The 24,426-nt window shown below is 38.0% G+C and overlaps 1 protein-coding gene across 5 annotated transcripts in view; it reads left to right on the top strand.

The window, feature by feature from the left end:
• ITPR2 (inositol 1,4,5-trisphosphate receptor type 2) overlaps positions 1-24,426 on the top strand; it is a 586,098-nt gene that overhangs the window by 266,279 nt on the left and 295,393 nt on the right. For 4 of the 5 annotated variants that reach the window (XM_055572399.1, XM_055572407.1, XM_055572411.1 and 1 more), the window contains 6 exons: positions 3,225-3,314; positions 3,428-3,553; positions 8,955-9,077; positions 9,957-10,157; positions 12,720-12,971; positions 15,576-15,701. In XM_055572399.1, coding sequence (XP_055428374.1) covers positions 3,225-3,314; positions 3,428-3,553; positions 8,955-9,077; positions 9,957-10,157; positions 12,720-12,971; positions 15,576-15,701 — 918 coding nt within the window. The remainder of the gene's footprint in view (positions 1-3,224; positions 3,315-3,427; positions 3,554-8,954; positions 9,078-9,956; positions 10,158-12,719; positions 12,972-15,575; positions 15,702-24,426) is intronic. The other variant, XM_055572406.1, reaches the window with a different exon arrangement.

Genomic DNA, 24,426 nt, shown 5'->3' with positions numbered 1-24,426 from the left:
GTTTAGCATTGTCTACATCCTCCCTTGGGCAGAACTAAAGAGCATAACTTTTGTAATGTAGTACATCTTCCCTGAGATTACTTTTCTTAAAACAAGACAGTTGCTTTTTCTGCAGGCCGTTGCTTGAAAAATAGACTTAAATATATCTGCCAAAGCTTTGCCTGTATATTTGACTGATTTTTTAAAAAGTTGAAATATATCGGAAAGATCTCCTTTCCACCTTAGGAGCTTTGTCGGTCTTTAGACTTCGTAACATCTTAATCTTGGATTGGAATACAAACTTAGTTTTCTTTAATATTTTTTCTCTTCCAGAAAAAAATGAATATGGCCTTTTAAAATTCAACCTTCACCTTTGTGATCAGAAAAAGGAAATTTAATTTTATTTCTACCTTTGCAATGTCTACTTCTCATCAATAAATTATGTTTCTATCAAGTAGAAACCCTGTTTCTCTCATGCTGTGACCTCCAACCTCTTCCATCCAAATAGCTTCCATTCATATGAGGCATGGGGGCCCTTTCCCTCTTCTATTAATACGTTGGCCTCACTTACGTATATATTTTTACATTTTCTTCTGTAACTTTTTTGAATTTACTTAGTGTTTATTGTCTTGTAGATAGTATCTCCCATTCTTTTTTCTCTTTTGTTTACCTAGGGTGGAAATTGGATTGCTTTCATTTCCTTCCTAGGATTTATTAGCATAGATGACACAACCCTGGAAGGTAACAGGAACAGTGTTAATGCTTTCAGTGTTTTTATTCGTGACTTTTTGTGGTTCCAATTCCATTCAGTGAAAGTGACAAGGTGGTCAGAAAATCTTGGAGAATATCCTGTCATAATAAAACAAAGTGGAATTTAAAGACAGTGGTAGTGAACCAGAGAATCAGATGCTAAAGACAATTTTAGTAATTGAGTCATTGACACATAAAACAATTTTAGTACAGTAGATTATTCTTTTGAGAAACTTAGTGGGGGTAATAATCCAAGATGCAAGATGACTTCCCAGAATGCACGGTGTCATGGAAAGTGCTCAGTTAGCCTCAACTTGGGTTGTAGTTTCAGAGTTCAGAAAGAATCAGCAGAGGATAGAAAATTTTCACCTGCAGAAACAGGGATGAATCAGAGAGAAAAGAGATGGAATTTAAAAATCTGAGTATCAAAAGTTATTTTTCTCTGAGACGTAGCAGGGAATGCAGACTGTTTTGTGGATGATACTGGATGTTTTCAAATGCTGAAGAGACAGCATCATGTAGGGGAATTTTCTTATGCTCAGTAAAATGAGAGAAGAGTTACTTGCTAAGATGGAGTTCAGATTGAGAGCCTCCATCTTGGATGATGTTCGCCTGGAGAAAAGTCAAAGAGAAACATGGAGCTTCCTGAGCAGTGGTGGTAACTCCATACCTGACCAAGTCATTCTCTTGCTTGAAACCTTGGATCAGAAATCTTTGACTAGCAAGGAAAACACAGTGATTTTTCTTTCTTGGTTTGAGTTTATTTTGTGATTTGTCATGGAATGCAGTAGGAAAAATAGGGACAAATAAAATTGTGTCAATTAACTTCCTTTTTTTTTTTTTTTTTACTTTCTCCTAAGCTTAGATTACCTGGAGAAGGGAATGGCAACCCACTGCAGTATTCTTGCCTGGAGAACCTTAGGGACAGAGGGCCTGGTGGGCTGCTGTCTATGGGGTCGCACAGGGTCGGACATGACTGAAGTGACTTAGCAGCAGCAGCAGCAAGCTTAGATTGGCGTCCCATTTAACTGTGAGAGCTCAGCACCTTCAGTGTAGTCAGGAATACAGGGTGTTTTTTAAACCACCCTTGATATTCATCCCAAGTGCAATTTTGTACTAGTTGTAAATCAGGGAGATGGGCAGGCCCCACTCCACCTAATTGCCTCCTTTTGCAGCCTGCTTTGTCAGTTCTTGTCAGTTTCTATACACCACTGTGCTTTCCTTTCTCCAGCACCTTTGGGTAAGGTGACTTCACCTAACCAATGTCCCCTGCCCTTCGTGTGTCTCTCGTACTTAACTGAACTGTTTTCATCTTTCAAGACCTTGGCTTAAACTTGCCCTCCTTCATAAAGCTGTCTAAAATTATATCTAGTCTCCTTCTCTCTGTCTCTTTGAATAGTAAATTCTGCTCAGTTCAGATCTTTGTTTTCATGTTTCTCCCTGCTTCCTTAGGTAGACTGTAATTTCTTGTGGGAAGAACCATATCTTCTATTTCTTTTATATCCACTCACCATTGTCTAGTACCAGGCATGCATTAAGGATTAGTAAATGTTTGGAGATTGTATTATAACTGGCGTTTTATTTTCATATGATGAGTCCAGTAATTGGTATTTAAAATATGTACATTCCTTAATATTTGTCTTTTATTGTGCTACTGCAGATAATGGTTGTTATAATAAAATGTTTCTGGTGTTCTAGGTCCTATTAATATACTTTGTTAATTTAAAATATTTTTAATTTACATTTTCTTTTTTTTTTTTTTAATTTTCATGGTCTATATGTGGTTGTTCACCCCCCAGTCATGACTCTTAAGAATGTCATGGTAACCTGTCAGAGAATTCTTGGTTTGAGGTGTTTTTACCTCCCATCTCTGAAATTTTGCTTCATTATGATATGCTCCTTCAGTCTTTTTTTTTTCCAGCAGTTTATCCCTGATAATAAAATTTTGCCTGCTGTGCCCTGAAATTTTACCATTCCTTTTTCTATAGGCCATATAAGATCTGATACATTTAGCATAAGGAAATGCACTGAGAATGTTACCTGTTATTCCTTTCCTTTCTAACTTACTCATTAATTATTAGTAATGCCATAGATCGTGTAATGTCTTCTTCTCTTTCGGCTGCATTGGGACTCCCTGAGGCATGTGGGGGCTTTGCTAGTTGAGGCACATGGACTTAGTTGCCCCATGGCATATGAGATCTTAGTTCCCCAACCAGGGATTGAACCCACATCCCCTGCATTGGAAGGCAGATTCCACTGGACAACCAGAGAAGTCCCAGATCTTGTAATTTGGTTGTTATTGGGAAGTGGTCATTTGCATGACTCCTTGAAGCCAAGGAGCTTTTGATGAGATAAAAAAGTACCAAAGAAACATTTAAGTTGAATAATAAATTCATCACAAAATAACTTCAAATGTATTTCTTATTTATTGCAAAAGAACCAAATGTATTACGAAGCTATATAGAACATAAAATACATCTATGTGTTTATTTTAGGACTCAAACATTTTAAGTCCAGTGCAAGATGGAACAAAGAAACCTCAGATTGACAGCAATAAGAGCAACAACTATCGGATTGTAAAGGAGGTCAGCAACTAGTTTTATGTGGGTTTATTTTTGCATGGCAAAAGAGTTTTGCCTGTTGATTATATTTAATATTGTATTTTCTATGGTTAATGATTTTCTTCTTGTTTGGAAAGATTTTGATTAGGCTCAGTAAACTCTGCGTCCAGAACAAAAAATGTCGCAATCAACATCAACGATTATTGAAAAATATGGGAGCCCATTCGGTGGTGTTGGATCTGCTGCAGATACCCTATGAAAAGGTGAGTTTTTAGGTTCTGTTTTCCTTTTTTAATTTTGAGGCAATTTCAGTATAGCAAAGTTGCAATTAATATTTTCCCCAAACCCTTTGCAAGTAAGTTGCCAACCTGATGCCCTACTTCCCCTGGGTCCTTTAGTGTGTATTCCCTGTGAACATCACCCCATGATACCCTTCCAGATTGAGAAAGAACATGGCACTCTGCTGCCATCTCCTCCTCACGAGCCATTCACGTGCTCCCATCATCCTAATCACGTCCTGTTTGACAAAAAGATCCACTTCAGAAACAGGTGCTGTTTGGTGTCATGTCCATTTAAACCTCCTCATGCTGGACCTCTCATGACCTGGACACTTTTGAAGACAGACCAGCCATTCTGAAGACTGCCTCTTCATTTGGATCATCTGACTTTGCCTCATGATTCAATTTAGTTATGCATCTTTGGCAGGAACGTTACAGGAGTAACACTTAAGTTTTTCCCACCGCTTCCTATCAGACAGCGTACAATTTTGATTTGCCTCATGACCGGTGATGTTTACTTGGGTCACTTGATAAAGATGGTGTCTGCCAGAATTCTCACTGTGAGCTGCTCAGTTTTCCTCTGTAATAAATATTTTGTGGCACAGTTCTTTGAAACTAAGTAAATATTCCATTTTTGATCAAAATTTCTTTTTTTAACCTTTTAATTAATTTTTTTTAATTGAAAGACAGTAGCTTTACAATGTTGTGTTGATTTTTGCTGTATCAGCTGTAAGTATACACATAACCCCTCCTGTTTGAGCTTCCTTCCCCAAGTATCCCACCCCGTTCTGTTCATCACAGAACACTGAGCTGAGCTTCCTGTGCTATACCGCAGCTTCCATTAGCTGGCTATTTTTATTAAACCTTTGATTTATTCATTTATTTATTTTAGTATGGACTCATGGATGCTCATTTCATGTAATAGGTTATATTAGGTTTCTATCATTATTTATTTTGATTGTCCCAAATTGGGGTTAGTTGCCTGTCCTCTAACATGGCCTCATCAGTCTTTGAGTGATTCATCACTTAATTGCACATTAAAATGTTCCAGGCTCACCTTGCATTTTTCTTGTTCCACCTGGAATTAGCTATTTCTTCAGGAAGCTCCAGATCCATTTGGGGGAGAATGGTATTTGGGAGAAAAATTCTGAGAACTTAAAGTACTTATTTCTGTGGGGGTTTTGTTTCTTCAGGTCCTCTAGACAGGTCTAGAGAATATATGTGTGTGTGAATATAATTACTCACTTATTAATATACTGTTTATAACCCATCTTCCACCATCACTGCTCCCCCTTCCTCCTGATGAATGCTCTCTGCACTTCACTCAGGCTCTGACCTCCATCTGCAAGTAGATGCCCTATTTCTCTCTCTTGGAAAGCAACCATGCCAGGCCATATACCCTTCCCACTTGGACTTTTCACTTCTCTTATTGAATTGCCCCCTGTCTGACTTAGGTGTATTTTAATATGTATATTTATAAGGTTGGTATAATTCAAACTATGTTAGAGAATACAGTAAAAGAATTTTTGAAAAGCAGCCAAACGTATTAACTCCTTAGTATTTATAATTCAAATTATTATATCTTTGATATTGTAACACAGGCATATGACATGTAATGAAGTCCCTTTTTCTAAAAATATAACTGTAGTGTTGAGTGTTTTACTACTACTTTATATTTGTGGGTTTTCTATTTTATTATTATATTTTTATTGAAATATTACTCATTTACAATATTATATTAGTTTCAGATGTCCAGCAGAGTGATTTGAAATATTTTTATAATCACAAAATGATGTCAACATACAAAGTTATTATAATATTATTGGCTATATTCCCTATGCTGTACATTACAACCTTTGTTTATTTTATAACTAGTTTATTTTATAAGTGAAAGTCTGTAACTCTTAATCTTCCCCACCTAGTCATCCCCTCATCACATTCCACTCTGGTAACCATCAGTTTGTTCTCTGTACCTATAAATCTGTTTCTGTTTTGTTTGCTTGTTTATTTTCTTTTTTAGACTCCACATATAGGTGAACTCATGTAGTGTTTGTCTTTCTCTGATTTATTTCTGTTACATAATACCCTCAAGGTTCATCAATGTTGTCACACATGACAAGATTCTGTTCTTTTTTGGCTAAGTATTATTCCATTGTGTGTATATCTATCTATCTATCTATATGTGTGTGTGTATGTATATATATATATATCTCACATCTTCTTGACCCATTCATGGAGACTTAGTTTGCTTTTGTATCTTGACCATTGTAAACAATGCTCCAGTGAACATATGGGTGCATATATCTTTTTGAATTAGTGTTTTTGTTTTCTTCAGAAAAATACTCAAAGTGGAACTGCTGGATCATATGATCATATCATTTGATCATATGATCAAATCATATGTTTGATCATATCAAACATAGTTCTGTTTTTAATTTTTGAGGAAACTTTATACTGTTTATATAGTGGCTATTACCAATTTATGTCTCCACCAACAGTGCACAAGAGTTCTCCTTTCTTTAAATTTTCACCAACAGTTGTTACTGTTTTTGATAATAGTCTTTCTAACAGATGTAAGTTGATATATCACTGTGGTTTTGATTTGCACTTCCTTGATAATTGGGCTTCCCTGGTGGTTCAGCTGGTCTCCCGCACTGAAGGTGGCTCCCCCTTCAGTGCAGGAGACCTGGGTTTGATCTCTGGGTTGGGAAGATTCCCTGGAGAAGGGAACGACTACCCACTCCAATATTCCGGCCTGGAGAATTCCATGAACTGTATAGTCCACAGAGTCCCAGAGAGTCAGACACACTGAGTGACTTTTACTTCCTTGGTAGTTAGTGATGTTGAGCATCTTTTCATGTGTTTGATAGCCATCTGTGTGTATTCTTTGGAAAAAAATGTCTATTCAGTGCCTTTGCCCATTTCTTTTTTCTTTTTTTGATGTTGAGGTGTATGAGTTTTTGTGTATTAACCCCTTGTTAGATACATTTGAAAGTATCTTGTCCCATTCAGTATTTTGCTTTTTTGTTTTGTTGATAGTTTCCTTTGCTGTGCCAAAACTTTTTAATTTGATTAGGTCCCATTTGTTTGTTTTTGCTTTGGTTTCCCTTGCCTGAGGAGACATCCAAAAAGTGTTGCTGAGACCAGTGTCAAAAAGTATACAGCCTGTATTTTATTCTAGAATTTTTATGATTTCAGGTCTTAAATTTAAGTCTTGAATCCATTTTGAGTCTCTTTTTGTATATGGTATAAGATAGTAGATTCTTTTGCATGTAGCTGTCCAATTTCACCAACACTAAGAAGTTCTCTTTTCCCCAAGGTGTATGCTTGTCTTCTTTTTCATTCTTTCCTGATACATTTTCTCCAGTCTCTTCATCAGCCTAGAATATCTAAACCAAGTGATTTTTAACTTGCATCACCTAAAATTTGAATAAAAGGTCGAAGAATTTTCCTACACATCACCGAAAAGCACATACAATGTGGTATCGTCTCTCTCAGAGCTCATTCCTAGGTTAACTGACCCCATGTTTTGGGTTTATCTCTGGGCTGTCCTGCTCCACTGATTTATGTGTCTGTTTTGCTGCCACCGTCATACTGTTTGAATCACTGTCGTGTTGTAGTATAGTTTAAAATCAGGAAGCATGGTATGTCCAGCATTGCTCTTCTTTCTCAAGATTGTTTTGGATATTAAGGGTCTTTTGTGGTTCCATATAAATCTCAGAATTATTTCTGTGAAAAAATGCCTCTGGGGTTTGCTCAGTTTTAATAACTAAGTTGTTCATAAACCAGCAAAAAAAAGCATAAGGTGACAGCGTCAAAGAAATACCAATTCTGGTAAAATTGTCCCTGCCATTCTTCTGTACTGGCTGGCTTTTCTGTGTGAATTGAATGTTCCTGTGTCTGAAGTTGCTTTGATGTTTTTTCACTATGTCTGGACTACAAACAAAAGAAAATACTAGTATATTTTGAAATAAAAACTTCCTATTTTCAAGATGGGAATGGAGTTTTTGGACATAATTGTTAGTCTAGTTAGTTCATCCCTAATTTAAATATGAGGAAGTGAGTCTATTAATGATCTTAGGCTGTTGGTTTAGTTATATATGGCATAAAATTAGACTCTCAGATGAGGAAAAATGAAAATAATAAAACATTGAATTATTTTAATATAAACTGTGACTCAAAACATTAATCCATTTTGTGTATCTGACACTGACCACATGACCTAGCCTAAAAAAATTTTAGATTGTTTCAGTGATTTTTATCTGTGGCGGATTCATTTTGATATTTGGCAAAACTAATACAATTTTGTAAAGTTTAAAAATAAAATAAAAAAAATTAAATAAAAAAAAAAGATAACTTTTAAGATGAAAACTTTGCATTCTTTGAGTTTTGAAACTCAGGTTTCCTATTGAAATTCTGATTAGTGATGAAGTACTTTATCATAGGACTTTGGGAAAGGACAGTGAATAAGGAAGCAACTTAAGAGTATGTGTGCTAAGAAAGAGGGGACAAAGAGCGTGAGGGAAGAGGAGGGCAGAAAGCGAAGAGATAAAGGGAAAGAATGAGATGGAAAAAAGAGGCAAAGTAAGTAGCAAAAGAAGCAGGCACAAAGAAGGGGGAGTGGAGAATAGAGGGAAGGTCAGAAATACTGGGTTGGCCAAAGTTTGTTTGAGATTATCATAAGCCACTATGCAACAACCTGAATGAACGTTTTGACCAACTCAAATATGTATATTTACAGAGTAGGGAAGAGAGGGCAGGTGAGTGGAAAGAAGAGGGTGGGGGCAAATCAGCAGTATAAGGGAATGAGAGCAGGAGAGAAGGAGCAGAAGGAGCCAGAGGAGGAGGGATAAATGCCTGGAGAAGAAAGGGGGGAGCTGGAGAAACAGGGGGATAGAGATGATACAGAATGAGGAAAAACAGAAAGCAGGAGGATCAGGAAGCTCCAGGTATACTGAAACACTGGAAGAAGGTAAATCAAAGAGAGGGAAGGAAAGAGAGGGATTGAAGGATGTAGGGCAGAGGGAACAGAACTGGGAAGAGTAAAGGAGGCCAGAGAGAGAGGAACAGGGGGACAGAGGAGGTGTGGGGACAGATGCAGGGGAGAAGGGGCAGCTTTGTACAGCGATGGGAAATTGTAGTGGACAAGTAGGAAGCCTGGGGGAACGAGAAGTGGACTGTGAAACAAAAAGGGGAGCAGAACAGATAATAGAATGAAGATGAGGGGAGAGATATCTACAAAATAGGGAGAGGTGTAGACACAGAAAGGAGACCATAAAACAGTGAAGAAAACAGAGGAAAAAAATGCATGTGTAAAAAAACATTCTTTGATAGTATTTTTGCTCTGTGTGTTTCTCTGTATCATGTACTACTTTTTAACTTCCAGAATGATGAGAAGATGAATGAAGTAATGAATCTGGCTCACACATTCCTGCAGAATTTCTGTCGGGGAAATCCACAGAATCAAGTTCTCCTCCATAAACATCTGAATTTGTTCTTAACCCCTGGTGTAAGTATTTGAGTGACTTCTAATATTTATAGTATTTATAGTAAAATGTCCATGTCATTTCTTTTAGCAACATTAATGGATAGAATTTTATTCATCTTTGTGCATATGTGCGTGCTAAGTCACTTCAGTTGTGTCCAACTCTTTGCAACCCCATGGGCTGTAGTCCACCAGGCTCCTCTGTCCATGGAATTCTCAAGACAAGAATACTATAGTGGGTTGCAATGCCCTCCTCTAGGGGACTTTCCCTACCCAGGGATTGAACCCATATCTCTTAAGTTTCCTGCATTGGTGGACAGGTTTGTTGCCACTGGTGCCACCTGGGAGGCCCCATATTCATCTTCGTCACCTCATTTTATTCCTTGTAGGGGCTTCTTCTCCTGAAAGTGAGTATCTTTCCATTAAGGGAACATTTAAAGAAACTTGAAAAATCACACAAATCTTACCTGCAGATGGCAACTTCATTTTTATGTACACAGTTAGGAAAAAGATAAGGTACAGCAAAGACTAAGTGTGATGCCACGAGTAAGTAAATATGAAAAACTCGAAGACGGAGTTACCTCTGCTGTGTAAAACATGTGGCAGCGAATACTAAGGAAGAGCCATGTTTGAATCGTACATGATTAATCTCAAGAATACTGTTGCCAACATGATGACCTTTATAATAAGCTCCCTTTTCCAAGTAAATTCCTTTGTGAACTCAGTCTTTTTTAATTTTTTAAATGCTGAATAATCTCATTGCATTTTATGGAAGAGAAAACTCACTACAATTTTGCATAAAATAGAAAACTGATCACAAGCCGGGTAATATGGTCTAAGTATTACTGTAAAATAGAAAACTGATCTTGTCAGAATTACAAGGGCCCATTCCTCTGTGTGTAGCTCCTTGAAGCAGAAACCATGCGGCACATCTTCATGAACAATTACCATCTGTGCAATGAAATTAGCGAGAGAGTTGTCCAGCACTTTGTGCACTGCATTGAGACACACGGCCGCCACGTGGAGTACCTAAGGTTTCTGCAGACGATTGTCAAAGCAGATGGCAAATACGTGAAGAAATGCCAGGATATGGTAATGACCGAGGTATGTTCTCAGTTTGCATCTTACCAGCTTCACATAGACATTATGCTCAACTATGTGTTTTCTGTTAATTTTGAGTGAAAAAAATCCCCCAACAACATAGGTTTGGAAAATAATTTGAGTACAACTCTTAAGCATCAATGCATTTTGCTTAGGTCTAGGGAAGTGACATATCATAAGGTGATGTTATAATTTTCTAGGAGTTTATTTTTATTTTTGAGCCTTAATGAATTTGTGTATTTTAAATAGTGGGTAAAATCCTATGAAATGTTATAGATTATTTAAAATGAAAGTGATTAAATTTTATATTTCTAAGTTTCAAAATATAACAAAAATGGATTAAACTCTGCTTTTCAAGTGCCTTTATTACTGTGTTCCTGTAATCATAAAATGGATGTTCTTTGCTGCTATTTACAGAGGGCTTTGAAGGAAATGAAATTAATAGAAATTATCTGTCAGTGTTTTTTTACATGTGAAAGTTTAGCTATCCAGAGTCAGTTAAAAATTTAAGAAAAGCAAATGGATGATGTACTCCATTTATTTTGCCCTCTTCATTATGATATTTCTCACTGAGCCAGATTTATACAGTGAATGAGTTACTTATTAGGAACCAAGTGATACTTTGGAGAATGCATGTGTGTGTGCTCTAAGTCACTACAGTTGTGTCTGACTCTTTGCAACCCTGTGGACTGTAGCCTGCCAGGTTCCTCTATCCTCTATTCTCAAGGCAAGAATGCTGGAGTGGCTTGCGATGCCCTCCTCCAGGGGATCTTCCTGACTCAGGATTGAACCCATATCTCTATGTCTCCTGCATTGGCAGGTGGGTTCTTTACCACTAGCACCACCTCGGAAGCCCACTTTGGAGAATACTTTGAGCCTGTGTGGGTAGATCATTGCTCTGTGACCTAATTGTTCTCTAAAGGCCTGGATGGATTAAAGCAGCTTTCAACCATCTACAAACAGTTACCTAGTGGATTATATTGATTTGGGGGAATTTTCATAATTATACACTTTAAATTTGGGATGGGAGTAATTTCTGTATTGTTACAATGTGAGTCCCTCTTGCCCCACAGAAATTTCAAAGTTAATTCAGTGTAAAGTCCTAAATTTTTAATGTAAATTATTGTTATTAAACATTTAAGGAGCATTTTTAATTTGTAAAATTTACCTATCTGTATTTGCATTCGTAATAGTTCTCCTTTGCCTAGAAATGTGGCAATTAATTAGTTTTTGGAAAACCATCATGGGAAGAATTAAAATGGGAAAGCAGCAAATAGTTAAGCGAGTCCAATGGTATTTACTAGGTGATGTGTTTCTATATGTAAAGAAATATTTATAATTTTATGTTAATATATACATTTTTGACACTAATACATTCTCTTTCAACAGAACTTTCAGTGTAAGCCAGTTAATTGTCTTATCAATTTAAGTATGTTATCAATTCAAATAAAATAGAGAAAAAATTATGTAATCTGTGTTACCTTCCAAAATATTTCCCACTGGGGGTAGAAAATTGGTACTAGAATAGACAAAAAGAATTGAGGCCAGCGCAGGTCCTAACCTGTCTGTGGTTTGGGGTTGCTATCTGCCTCATAAAGCAAAGTAGAGGGTTTGTCTCCTGGGAAGACAAAAGTTGTCTTCTCTGCAGAAGCCTCTTACATAACTAGCCTGGGCATCTTCCAGGAATAGGAGGGCGAGAATTGAGACTTCATGAGGCTGGGTTTTCAGTTGAGGGAGAGAGAGAAGATAGCAGTGATAGTCTGGAGTTCTGAGTCTACCTCCAGAACTCATCACTGTTAACTCAGCCTGGGCTTCACAGCAAAGTGGATTCCTTAATAAAATACTACTGTTTCCCCCCCCCCCCCAAAATAGACAATAAGACATTATGGTGATTTAGCAATAAAATTATATCCTGCTGGAAACTCCACTTTAGTTTGTTATACAAACAAAACAGGAAGGAAAATTTATTTCCTAGAAGCCCCTACTTATGCATTCTTTGTCTCTCTCTCTCTCTTTTTTTAAGCTTGTATTTTTCTTTTTATTTTTCTGCTTTTACCTCCATCCCCTACTGATATCCACAACAAATGGAATCTGCAAATTCTTGTAGAGTTACATTTGGTTATGTGTACTTGCTTACTTATTCCATCACTATTGAAGGGGAGGGGAATATTTTAATTCATAGTAAAATGAGACTTATGAGATTTCTCATACTTGGCAACGGCATCTACCATTTGAAGTTAAAGAAAGTAACATTACTGGAATATTTTGTAGGTTTAATTTCAGTGGCTAACTCATTGAACAGCTTCCAATCATCTGTGTCATTTATTCTCAATGCCATGTACCTCTCCCATATCTCCTCAACTGGTTTTGATGACTTTCATAATTAATCACTTCACACATGAATACAATCTTTTTGCCATCCTGCTTTGGTATAGTTCTGCTTTTGCAATGTTATCTCTGTTTTTACAAAGATATGCATGTGTTTCCATATAGACCAAGTCTTTAGAAATAACTGCAAGGATGAACATTTGGACTGCTATATAGACTCTCTTATTATCATTTCAGTTGATAAATGGGGGCGAAGATGTGCTGATATTTTACAATGATAGAGCATCATTTCCCATCCTTCTCCATATGATGTGTTCAGAGAGAGACCGAGGGGATGAGAGTGGCCCCTTAGCCTACCACATCACCCTCGTGGAGTTGCTGGCAGCATGCACAGAGGGGAAAAATGTCTACACTGAAATCAAGTGCAATTCCCTTCTGCCCCTGGACGACATAGTGAGGGTGGTGACCCATGATGACTGCATCCCTGAGGTAAGCCTGGCAAAAGCTTAGCAGCTATAGAATTGTTTTCAATTTCTAGTAAGTGCCAGAAGTCCTCCTATGGTTATTTATAATGAAATAACACACTTAGTCACATAATAGTACCTAGGTATATAATTGGGGAATTTGAAAATCGTTAAAACTTACTTTTTTGTTCTACAAGGGACTATGAAAGTTGATAAACCTTTTAAGAGTATAGCCACTGTTAGTTTTCTAGAAATTCCACTATAGAAATTTCTAGGTATGGTATTGTGATCAGACTTAAACATTTACTTGTAACTTCTAGTATGTTTTGAGTATAAAACAGATGCTTCATAAACAATGCACAGTCATCAGTAGAGGCTCGAATGGTGCTGCAGGACCACTGTTAGGTTCTCTAGGTTTACCTTTGCTTTATGGAATAGATGGTTTCTTGGAAACATGGACACATATTTTGCTTTATTCATACATCGTCTTTTACCCTCCATCCTAGTTTGGTGTGACAGGCAGGGAAAAAACTCATTAGAGACTGGTTGTCTGCCAGGTGCATTAATGAAGCTTCCAGGAATGAACATGACAATAATTTCTTTTTTTTTTCCTACTGTTCTAGTGTATTGTTGCAAAGTTTATAAATGTATGATATGCTAAATCCAAACATTTTAAATCACAGTAACTTTAAAAGATACCAGGTTAGGTTAATTTTCCTATTTCCAAATAGTCCTGCTTGGTGATGGACTTGAAAGTATATTTTTTATGAAATTTTTTAGGTTTGCTAGTGCCTCAAACCAAGAGTACTTCATGCCTTGATTGTTTTGAAGTAAGGTAGCAAAGAAGGGAAGCATAGTGTTGTGATTAAATTGTGGATTCTGTCTTTATTTGAAGTCCTGATTCTGCCCAGTCAGTTCTCTCTGACATAGCACTCTAACCTCTTATATTCACCTGCTTCACCCCTCTTCATTCTTTAGATCCTGATTCAAGTATTACTTCTTCAAAGAAGACCCTCCTGGCTTCTAGTGTTAGAGCCTCTAAGAGTCTACAATTTGAAATTTGACATTTGAATTTTATTGATTAACAAATGTCATTCTTTACCAAGATTATAAGCTCAGTGAGAGTAACAGCTGGGTCTGTTTATAGTTACCGTTATATTCTCTGAGCCTGGACCTACGTTTAATAAATATGTTTTGAGTGAATGAGTGAATGGGTTGAAGAATGAGTCAGAATCTTGGATCGGTTACTTTCTACCTGTGTGACTGATTCCAGCAGGTTACTTAACCTTTCTCATTGTCAGTTTACACAATTTTGAGTATTATAACTATAGTCTCTATCTGGTAGAATTGCTGGGGAATTAAATTAGGATAAGTTAAATTAGGATATTGCAGGATATACTGGAGATTCTGACGCCTCCTTACCCTGTAGTGCAGCCTTGACACAGGCACCCTGTGGTTGAAGGTTTTAGGCCTCAGTCAAGTACTGATAACTTCTAAGGCCATAAAAGCTGGCCTTGTATTCCTGTTGGTTCTAACTTGGATTCTATGAATCCTCTGAAACTGTTTACCTGATTTTTTTATATATGTGATTTTTACTGGGGAGATTTATAGCCTTCATCACATTTTCATAAAGAGAAAGAGGAAAGATGAGGTGAGAGAAAAAAAAAAGAGAAAAGAAAAGAAAAACAAAAACTATTGTCCTATGTACTTTAGTAATGGTATATGTTGGTGAGACTCATCCCAGTCTCTTATGAGGAGTTTTGCTAAATCTGGAAAAAAAAACTTTAATACATCTTAAAATAATAACATTTTTTGGTAAACTGTGAGCCTGCTTCTTCTCAGAAATAGCAGTTTAATTGTTTTTGAATGGCAATATAGTATTAGTCAGCATATTTAAGTGTCGTATTAGATCTCTCTTGGTTGCAATGGACAGAAACCTAATTTAGACTCGTTTAAATTTTAAAGGGGAATTTTATACATTGGCTCCAGTATTTGGAAATTTGAAGGATGGTTGTTCAGATGAGTCAAGAGGTTCAAGCAGTGTCAGAGTGCCATCTGTCTCTTGTTCCCTTTTCCTTTGTGGTTTTGCCTCATGCCCTTTTTTTCTGAGCAAAAAATAAATAAATTAATTAATTCATTAAATAAATAATTTTCCTCTACACACCCGGAGAAGAGGCTTCTTGGAGTTCAGGTTTACCTTGTTCCGTATGACAATGAGAGAGAGGAAGAGAGAGAGAGAGAGGATGAGTATGAATGAATGAATGACAGAGATAGAGAAGGGAAAAGGAGGTGGGGAGATGCGAGAGAGTAGAGGGAGGGAGAGAGAGAAAGGGACATTTGTCTCAAATATGTCATGTAAACTTGGTTTACATGAAGTTCACATTTTCACACCAATCACTGGGCCCGGGGGAACAGAGTACTAGGTCATGTGTTGACCCTGGGTCAGGGGATGAAATATCTTGGTAAAAGAAAGGAAATAGGCATGTTCTCTGGGTAGACACAAATCATACTATAATTTACTATAGGAAATAAAAGTTTTATTTAACCGTTCCTAATAGATATTTGAAAATGGAGAATGTAGAAAAAACTAAAAGAAAAAACTTTCTTTTATATTTGAAACTTGGCACAGGTTAAAATTGCTTATGTGAATTTTGTTAATCACTGTTACGTGGACACAGAAGTGGAAATGAAAGAAATCTACACAAGTAACCATATTTGGAAATTATTTGAGAACTTCTTGGTGGATATGGCAAGGGTAAGTTATGCTTTGACCATTAAATGCTGCTTCGTGTTTAGTAAAGTTGTTGATGTAGCTTTTGACTAAACAGTATCAAGCAGCTATTAATAGATGAAAACTTAAAATTAAACCCGCTATGTTTGGATGTCATCCTTTACATTCAAAAAGTTGTGACTGAGTTTCACAAGACTGTGCATGAGATTTAATGAGTGAATGTACACAAAATGCCAGTACAGCGTGTATGGCAACAAGGTGTTCATTTTCGTTTTTACTGCTGATTATGTTGGTCTACTGGTACACAGAATTTTAGTAGCCATCTTACATTGGTTAGAGAAGATATTTGGCAGAGATCAATATATTCAGCCTCATGTCAATTACAAACTGTAGGTGGAAGGAATCTCACAAGATCTTGACTGTGGCTTTCAGGCAGGTAGGTACTTGACCATACTGTTTGGGACCTAACACTGCCCACTGTTGCCTATGAAAGTGTGTTCCAGTAATTGAATCATCTGGTGTTCTTACTCATGTCAGCCAAAATGCAGTCTGCTTTTTACTTTGAGTCCATTTTCTCACGTTTGGCTTTTTTTGAGGGTTGGGAAGGACACAGGTAGCTGGTTGGCATTTTCTGGATATTGTCTAGCATATGTTTTTGTTCTGTTAATATTGACTGAATGAATGAAGAAAGGAAGGAAGGAATTTTTGATAGCACTTAATTTTAGTTAGTATATTTTATGCCCCTTTTAAGCATACTGAATTATCAAAATGTCCAAACTCTATTATTTTAGGTTTTTCTTTCTTTTTTTTTTCTTTTTTTTACAGTGGGCTGGGGATCTTCTTCAGTTTCCCCTTTAAAATTATGGGACGTACTGTTCAATTAAGGGTTTCACTAATAGAAGATAATGTATAGCTAACTCCTTAGACCTGTTATGACTTACGGTGGCCTGTCCCAGTCCTTTGGCTTCCTGAGTGCTGTTGTTTACATGGGTCTCACTAAGATGTACTGAAGATGTAGTGAAGGAGGGGGAATAATGAAGTCCACATGGATGAATGCTGATTTTATCCATTATCTCACTGCCTCCTTACAGTTCTTTCTGGAAGGAGGAAGGACAAAGGGGATATAATGAAACAACTGCAGACCCAGACATCCAGGACCAATCTTAGATAATAGAATAAATCACATATTCTAGTCCAGGCACTCTTATATTTAGTCAGGGTTAGCAGGTGGAATGTATTCATTTCGACTTTGGTGTGGGGGAGTATGCTTGAGCTCCACTGTGTTCACACGTGCGTGAAGTAAAGCAGTTCCCGTTTTACTTTATTTCTGTAGACCTTTAAAGCCACTCGTTACCTTCCTCAGGTGGACCTGCACCTGTGGAGGCGTCATCCTGGTTTACACAGCACTTACATACCTCTTGCATTTACCCTTGTGACCTTGTGAAAGCACTTCTAAATGACTAGCCACGAGTATCTCCAGAGACCTTGGAGTGAACAACGGTTTACATGCTGATGGCTGAGTTTTAAAATTACATGTGCGGGAAGATAGTAAAAATATTGCAGACTGATTTGCAGATTTGCACGGTGCTCCAGACTAAAGATAAGGTTGAAAAGACCAGAGTCACACTCTAGACAGCATGAGCTGCAAAGCTAACAGGATTTTTATTTTTAAACCAAAGAAAGCTGATGATAACTGTCATTGATCATGCTACCTTGGAAACAGTCTTTCCATTGATGTGTTTATTCATAAGGCTAAGGGGTACATTTTTGTTTTAAAGTGTGTGTGTAGGCAGGATTTTTATTTTATTCTGATTAAGTAGACATAGTGTTATTAGTATTAAGGGCTCTAAGGGAATTTCAGGATCTTCTTGGTCTGTTCAGTCCTTATGTCTAACCACAATAGCTTAACTATACTGCAGAAAGCATTTTTTCTTTCCTTCTTGTTTCACTCCCTCTTGTCTATATGTCAGGCAGGAACTCTTTTATCCCCTCATTGAGAAAGACAAGGAATCACCCTTCTTATGTCAGGGAAGGGACAGGAAACCTGGCTTTCCATATCTAGGATTTGTCCTTCTCCCCTTGAACAAAGTTTAAGGAGCTACCACACACTTTCAAATTCAAATGCAAAAAAAAAAAAAATATATATATATATATATATATATGTATATGGGTAAGCAAGTATAATGTGGCCGTTTAGGCAAATTTTCAGTTCAGTAGAGCAGTAATTCTCAAACTTTAGTAAGCAGCAGAATTACGTGGAGGGTTTGATACAGCACAGATTGCTGGACCCCACCCCCAGAGTTTCTGATTCAGTAAGTGAAAGTCTTTGCATTTTTAACAAGTTTTCAGGTGGTCCTGAAGATGTTGGTTTAGGGACCACACTTCGATAATCACTGAAGTAGGGCAGGATTGTTAAGACTAGGCATTTTAGAGGCATTAGCCAGACCAGCATAAAAATTTAGATTCTGCCTCTTTTTTTTCTTTTTATTTATTTATATTTATTTATTTATTTTAATTGGAGGCTAATTACTTTAGATTCTGCCTCTTAATAGCTCAGTTGTCTTGTGGGGCAAGACACCTACCCCTCTGATGCTGAATTTCCTTATTTGTAAAATCAATACAATAATAATGCATTCTTTATAGTGTTACTGGGAGGATTCAATGAGATAATGGGTATACAGGTCTTAACACAGGCATGGCACTTAGTAAGAGAGTTGGTACTACCATCCATTTTATCCATATCATGGTAACCTCACTGGTATTATTAAAAGGTTATATGTAGCCTTTAAAGCAATTTTAAGTAGTTTCCCCAAGACCCAATAATAATATGGAGGATAACCTGAATGAGGACCATCCAACACAGGCAAGACCCAGAAGCCAGGTTGGTGAAGCTGGACGCAGGCAACAGCAACCTGATGTAGAGATGGACTAAATTCAGGTGTTATAACAAAGTTTTGAAATCCTGGGGCAACTGATTTCCATCACTGAGACAAGGTGAAGGTAATTTGGAGGAAAGGTATTTGGCAAATTGGACCTGAAGAACCGTAGGATCTCAGGGTTGCAGTTCAGAGTTCAGTACCTGCCTGTATATTTCCATTAACAGTGACCTCAGTCTTCTTTTTTTTGGGGAGACAACTGGTTTCATTACTAGAAAACTTTAGTTGTTAAAAGGTCTTATATTGATCCAAATTTTTACGTTATAATTTTTTACCTATTTTTCCTTTTGTAGCAACATAGGATGATTCATTTCAGAAAAGATGTGGGTGTTTGCTAGTCTCCTTGTTAGTGATCTAGTTTGAAATGATAAAGGTATACAACTTAAAGGAACTTAAGATCGTCTAGGTTGACCTGATAATTTTGCTCCCAAGTTCCCGAGAGATTAGTTTGCTCACATAGGATATTTGGCCTGGCTGGTAACAGAACTGGAAGGCCTGCGGGTGCTGAATCCAGGGCTCTTCACACAGTAACTTCTCAAGTATGTCGTGATAGCCCTCATGTCTCCTATTGTTTTCTCCATGACTTTCAGTGGTTCCTCTTCCGTTAAGATTTCTGGGCTTGTTTGCACTACACTTTTGGATTCTCTCTAATTTGTTAGTGTTTTAAACATGGCATTCAGGATGGAACCCAGTGCTTCAGGCAGGGTTCAACTAGCCCAGCTATGTATGTGTGTGCACGTGTGCACAGGCTCAGTCGCTCAGTTGTGTCTGACTGTTTGCAACCCCATAGACTGTATAGCCTGCCAGCCTCCTCTCTCCATGGAATTTCTTCAGGCAAGAATGTTGGAGTGGGTTGCCATTTCCTCCTCTAGGGGATCTTCCTGACCCAGGGAACAAACCTGTGTCTCTGTGTCTCTTGCATTAGCAGGCAGATTCTTTACCACTAGTGCCACCTGGGAAGCGCAAGCCAGCACGAGGCTGATGATTAGAAATTTGGAGAGCAATTCTGTTTAAAAGGCAAATGAAATATTAATGTGTGGTGGTCCTCATAGCACCCTCCACCTTTGTCTTCATGTTTCGCAGGAATCAGCACCACCAAGTTCCTTTTGTTTGCTCTTGGTACAGTTCTCTAGAGAGCCCCCTAATTAGTATCTTTCATGTTCCTCTTTGTACGCCCTTGTCTTTTATCTTGTTAAGACCCATATAAGAAAAGTTTTCCGAAAGACAGTTTTTACTAAACCAAATTTGTTTAAATTTTTATTATTTTTTTAATATTTATTTGCACTGGCCTGTTTCATATACTTATTCTATTCTGATTTTCTGACAGAACCAGCATCCACATCCTGTAAATACACCAGATTTAGACAGACAGCAAAGCTGTTAGGCCTATGAAAAGTTGTCTTACTGTCTTTTACAGAGAGTTTTAACAACAGCCCACTTTGACCTCTGTGTCAGTGCAGCTAAAATCGGTGTTTGTAAGGCAGAAATGCTTTTCTTTGCTTCATAACTGATTGTTGTTGCAAAGTCAGGAGATTTGAGTCATATTAGAAGGCACATGGCGGAGAAGGCAATGGCACCCCACTCCAGTACTCTTGCCTGGAAAATCCCATGGATGGGGGAGCCTGGTGGGCTGCAGTCCATGGGGTCGTGAAGAGTCGGACACGACTGAGCCACTTCACTCTCACTTTTCACTTTCATGCATTGGAGAAGGAAATGGCAACCCACTCCAGTGTTCTTGTCTGGAGAATCCCAGGGATGGCGGAGCCTGGTGAGCTGCTGTCTATGGGGTCGCACAGAGTCGGACACGACTGAAGCGACTTAGTAGTAGTAGTAGTAGTAGTAATAGAAGGAACATGGAGAGGGGTGAGCTGTGGTCAGTGTTAGCCTCAGACTATTTTTCCTTTTGAAGATGTTCCTAATTTTGCTATCAATTCCAAGGTTCTCTAATGGTCAACAGTACTCTAAGTGATGTACTGGCATCACTGGCATGAAGTTAGACTGAGGAGTAACTTAGAGACACACCTGCCACAGTGTCATGTCATTGTCTCATCAAACACTGCTTAACAAGACAAATCAGAGTATTTCATTTCCAAGTAGATCACTTGAGCATTTTCTCCCTTTGGCTTACCAAATAGGTAAGAAATAACAGTAAAGATAAAATGTATATGTACTTTTAAACACACTTTCTAGGTTCTCTAATTTGATAGAATTGAATAGATTTTCTTTGCTTGATGAATTGAGTCCATAATTTTCATTTTTTTAAGTTGAATGAACCATTGAAAAGTCTCATTCTAAGGCCTTCTTTTTAAAATTTATTTATTTTTGGTTTTAGCTGTGGGCCACTCTCGAGTTGTGGTGTGTGGGCTTCTCTCATTGCTGTGGCTTCTCTTGTTGCAGGGCATGGGCTCAAGGTCACAAGGACTTCAGTAGTTGTGACTCTCAGGCTCTAGGTGTGCGGGCTCAGTAGTTGTGACACATGGGCTTAGTTACCCCGTGGCATGTAGGATCTTCCCGGATCAGGGATCAAACTCAAGTGCCCTGTATTAGCAGGCCGATTCTTAACCACTGGACTACCAGGGAAGTCCCTTCTAAAAAGCCTGTTGGATAGCATCACCGACTCAATGGATATGAGTCTGAGCAAAATCCAAGAGATAGTGAAGGACTGGGAAGCCTGGCATGCTACAGTCCATGGGGTTACAGGGTGTCAAACATGAATTAGCGATTGAACAACAGCTAGCACGGCAGGCAAGTGAAGAATGTTAAGTATTCAATAAGTATTATTTTGTGTGTAGCACCATTCCCTCAGCTGTAATTCTGCTTTTCTTTTCATCTTTCATGATGAATTTATAATGGTGGTGCCCGTGTGGAGCAAACATTTGTTTGACTCTTCTTCACTGATGATTGGTTGGCCCCAGTCCTGCACAGCACTTTCTATTCTTCAGGTCATCATTAGCATTTATCATAGTTGATCACTTCCTCCTTGAAACATGACCTCACTTGGCCCCCAGGATATCAGTCCTACTCTCAGCCTTCCACTTCACCAGGCCACTCCTTCTCAGTCTCCTTTGCTATTTCCTCTGAATCTTCCTAGCTTCTAAATATTGAAGTGTGCCAGGCTCAAACCTTAAACTAGCTCCCTCCTCTCTCCACAGTCACTTGCTTGCTGTTTTCATCTGCTCTCCTAACTTTAATCCCAGGCTGGTCGAAGCTTGGGTCATTCCTCTTATAGTCTCACATATCTCACTGCCCATGTGACATCTCCAGCTGGCAATTGAACCTCAAACTCTTCACTCACTTTCATGTCCCACTAAAAATTAATTCCTTTTCAAGTCTTGCATCTCAGTAAATGGCAATGCCATCATTCATTCTAGGCATTCAGGCATAAACATCTGGATGTCATCTGTAAATCTTATTTTCTTGCTCTTAAATTTAATCCTTTAGCAAACCCTGCAAGCTCTAACCTTAAAATATTCAAAATCTGACTACCTCTGAATACTTTGATCATTGCCACCCTGCACCAAAGTACCATTAAGTCTCATCTGGATAATTGCTGTAGCTGTTTTTCCGGGCGTCTACTCTTGCCCCCTCCCTTCATCTTTTCTCTATACAGCAGCCATAATGATTAAAAAAGAGGAAGAACATTGGTTCAGGTTCCTCCTCTGCTCAGACTCCTCACAGAGTAAAATCAGTATATGATTGGACTCTCCTCTGTTCAATGACCACCCCAACCCCACCCTGGCTTCCCACTGTCCTCTTGTCCCCTTGGCTAGCTCTCTTTTGCTTCTGGTGGCCTCCTTGCTGCTCCCCACATATGGCAAACTCACTCCGTTCTCAGTATCTCTGCATCTGCCTGGGAGGTACTCATTTCCAGGTACGCTCCATCCTCATGACTTCTTTGAGGTCCCTCCCTTACTTAAAGTCTTCAGAGAGGCTTTGGTTGACTTCCCGATGTTAAGGAACAATCTCTTCCTTCTGTACCCTCTCCTTGAGCTTAATTTTCTTTTTAAAAAATTTATCTGTGTATTTTTGGCTGCACTGGATCTTTGTTGCTGCAAGTGGCCTTTCTCTAGTTGCAGCGAGTACAGGTTACTCTTACTTTTGGTGCACAGACTTCTCATTGTGGTGGCTTCTCTTGTTGCCGAGCATTTGCTCTACGTGCTGGGGCTTGAGTAGTTGCCGCTCGCGGGTTTAGTTGCTCCGTGGCACATGGGATCTTTCTGGACCAGGGATCGACCCATGTCCTCTCTATTGGCAGGCACATTCTCAACCACTGGTCCACCAGGGAAGTACTGCTTCATTTTTCTTTATACAACTTATCCTTACCTGATTTGTTATTTTTTTTTTTAATGTATTTGTGTTTCTTTCTGCTGCAACAAAAGAAGAACAGAGATTTTGTTTGGTTGACTGCTGCATATCTGACCTGGAACAGTGTCTTACACATAATAGATATTCAGTATTTGTGTTATTATTTATTTAGACTGCACTGCATATCTTGTGGTATCCCAGTTCCTCAACCAGGGACTGAACCTGGGCCAGGGCAATGAAAGCATCAAGTGCTGACCACTAGACTGCCAGGGACCTCCCAATATTTGTGGGATGGATAGATAAATCTCATATGAAGTTGAAAATATTTAAAAAGTGAATCTGAAAAAAGTGTGGTTTTAGCACAGAATTAAATGGACATATCAATGGAATGAAATAAATAGCCAGAAAATGATTTTTATTTATGTAAGATATTATGATATAATAACTGATCACCTATTAGTAGGGAAGTGATGGGTAATTTTCCATGATTTTCAGTGATTAGCAAACTATTTTTGGTCAAGAGAGGGATAGTTAATATTTTAGCTTTTCAGGCTCCTATCACAACTCTTATAACAATTACTGAAGGGAAAGGAGCCATAGACAAATATAAATGAATAGATATGGCTAGATTTGACCCATGGTAGTTTGCATACCCCTGGATTATTAAATTAGTAATAATAAACTTCATCAGGTTAGTGATTTTTATATATTTTGTTGTTCACTGATAGATCCCAGGTACACAGAATGTCCTTGGCATAAAATAAGGGCATTCAATAAAAATTGTTGATTTGAACTAAATCCAAATGACATTTGAAGACCTGGCTATTTGGGATGAAATGAACTTAGTTCCTGTCCTTACATCATATAATTGTATAAATTGAAATAGATAAATGTGAAATGATGAAAATGGTTGGATGTGTAGGTGTATATTTATCTGTCTTTGGATGAGAGTGTTATTTCTAAGCATAAATGCAGTAGATGAAATTAGCTGTGAAAAAAGCATTTCCCTATTTGAAAATATAAAACATATATATATATAAACATCATAAAAATAAAAGAACATAAAAATAGAAAAAGTTACCATACATTAAAAAAAGGCTCATAACCTTTACGCAGAAAACATATATATGTATTGATAAGAAAAATACGAACAATCTGATGATAAAAAGGGCCAAATCCAGGCATTTCCTTGGTTACATACAAGTAAATCCCTGAAAAAATAGTCAACTGTTAATAACTTTAAAAAAAAATACAAAGGAAAATAAGATCTAATTTATAACTGCTGCTGCTAAGTCGCTTCAGTTGTGTCCGACTCTGTGCGACCCCATAGACGGCAGCCCACCAGGCTCCCCTGTCCCTGGGATTCCCCACGCAAAAACAGTGGAGTGGGTTGTCATTTCCTTCTCCAATGTATGAAAGTGAAAAGTGAAAGTGAAGTCGCTCAGTCATGTCCGACTCTTCAGGACCCAATGGACTGAGGCCCACCAGGCTCCTCCGCCCATGGGATT

This window comes from Bubalus kerabau, chromosome 1 (genome assembly GCF_029407905.1).
Source record: "Bubalus kerabau isolate K-KA32 ecotype Philippines breed swamp buffalo chromosome 1, PCC_UOA_SB_1v2, whole genome shotgun sequence".
NCBI classification, from domain to species: domain Eukaryota; kingdom Metazoa; phylum Chordata; class Mammalia; order Artiodactyla; family Bovidae; genus Bubalus; species Bubalus kerabau.
The sequence above is the reverse complement of the archived record's forward strand: the minus strand, read 5'-3'. Positions and strand labels throughout refer to the sequence as shown.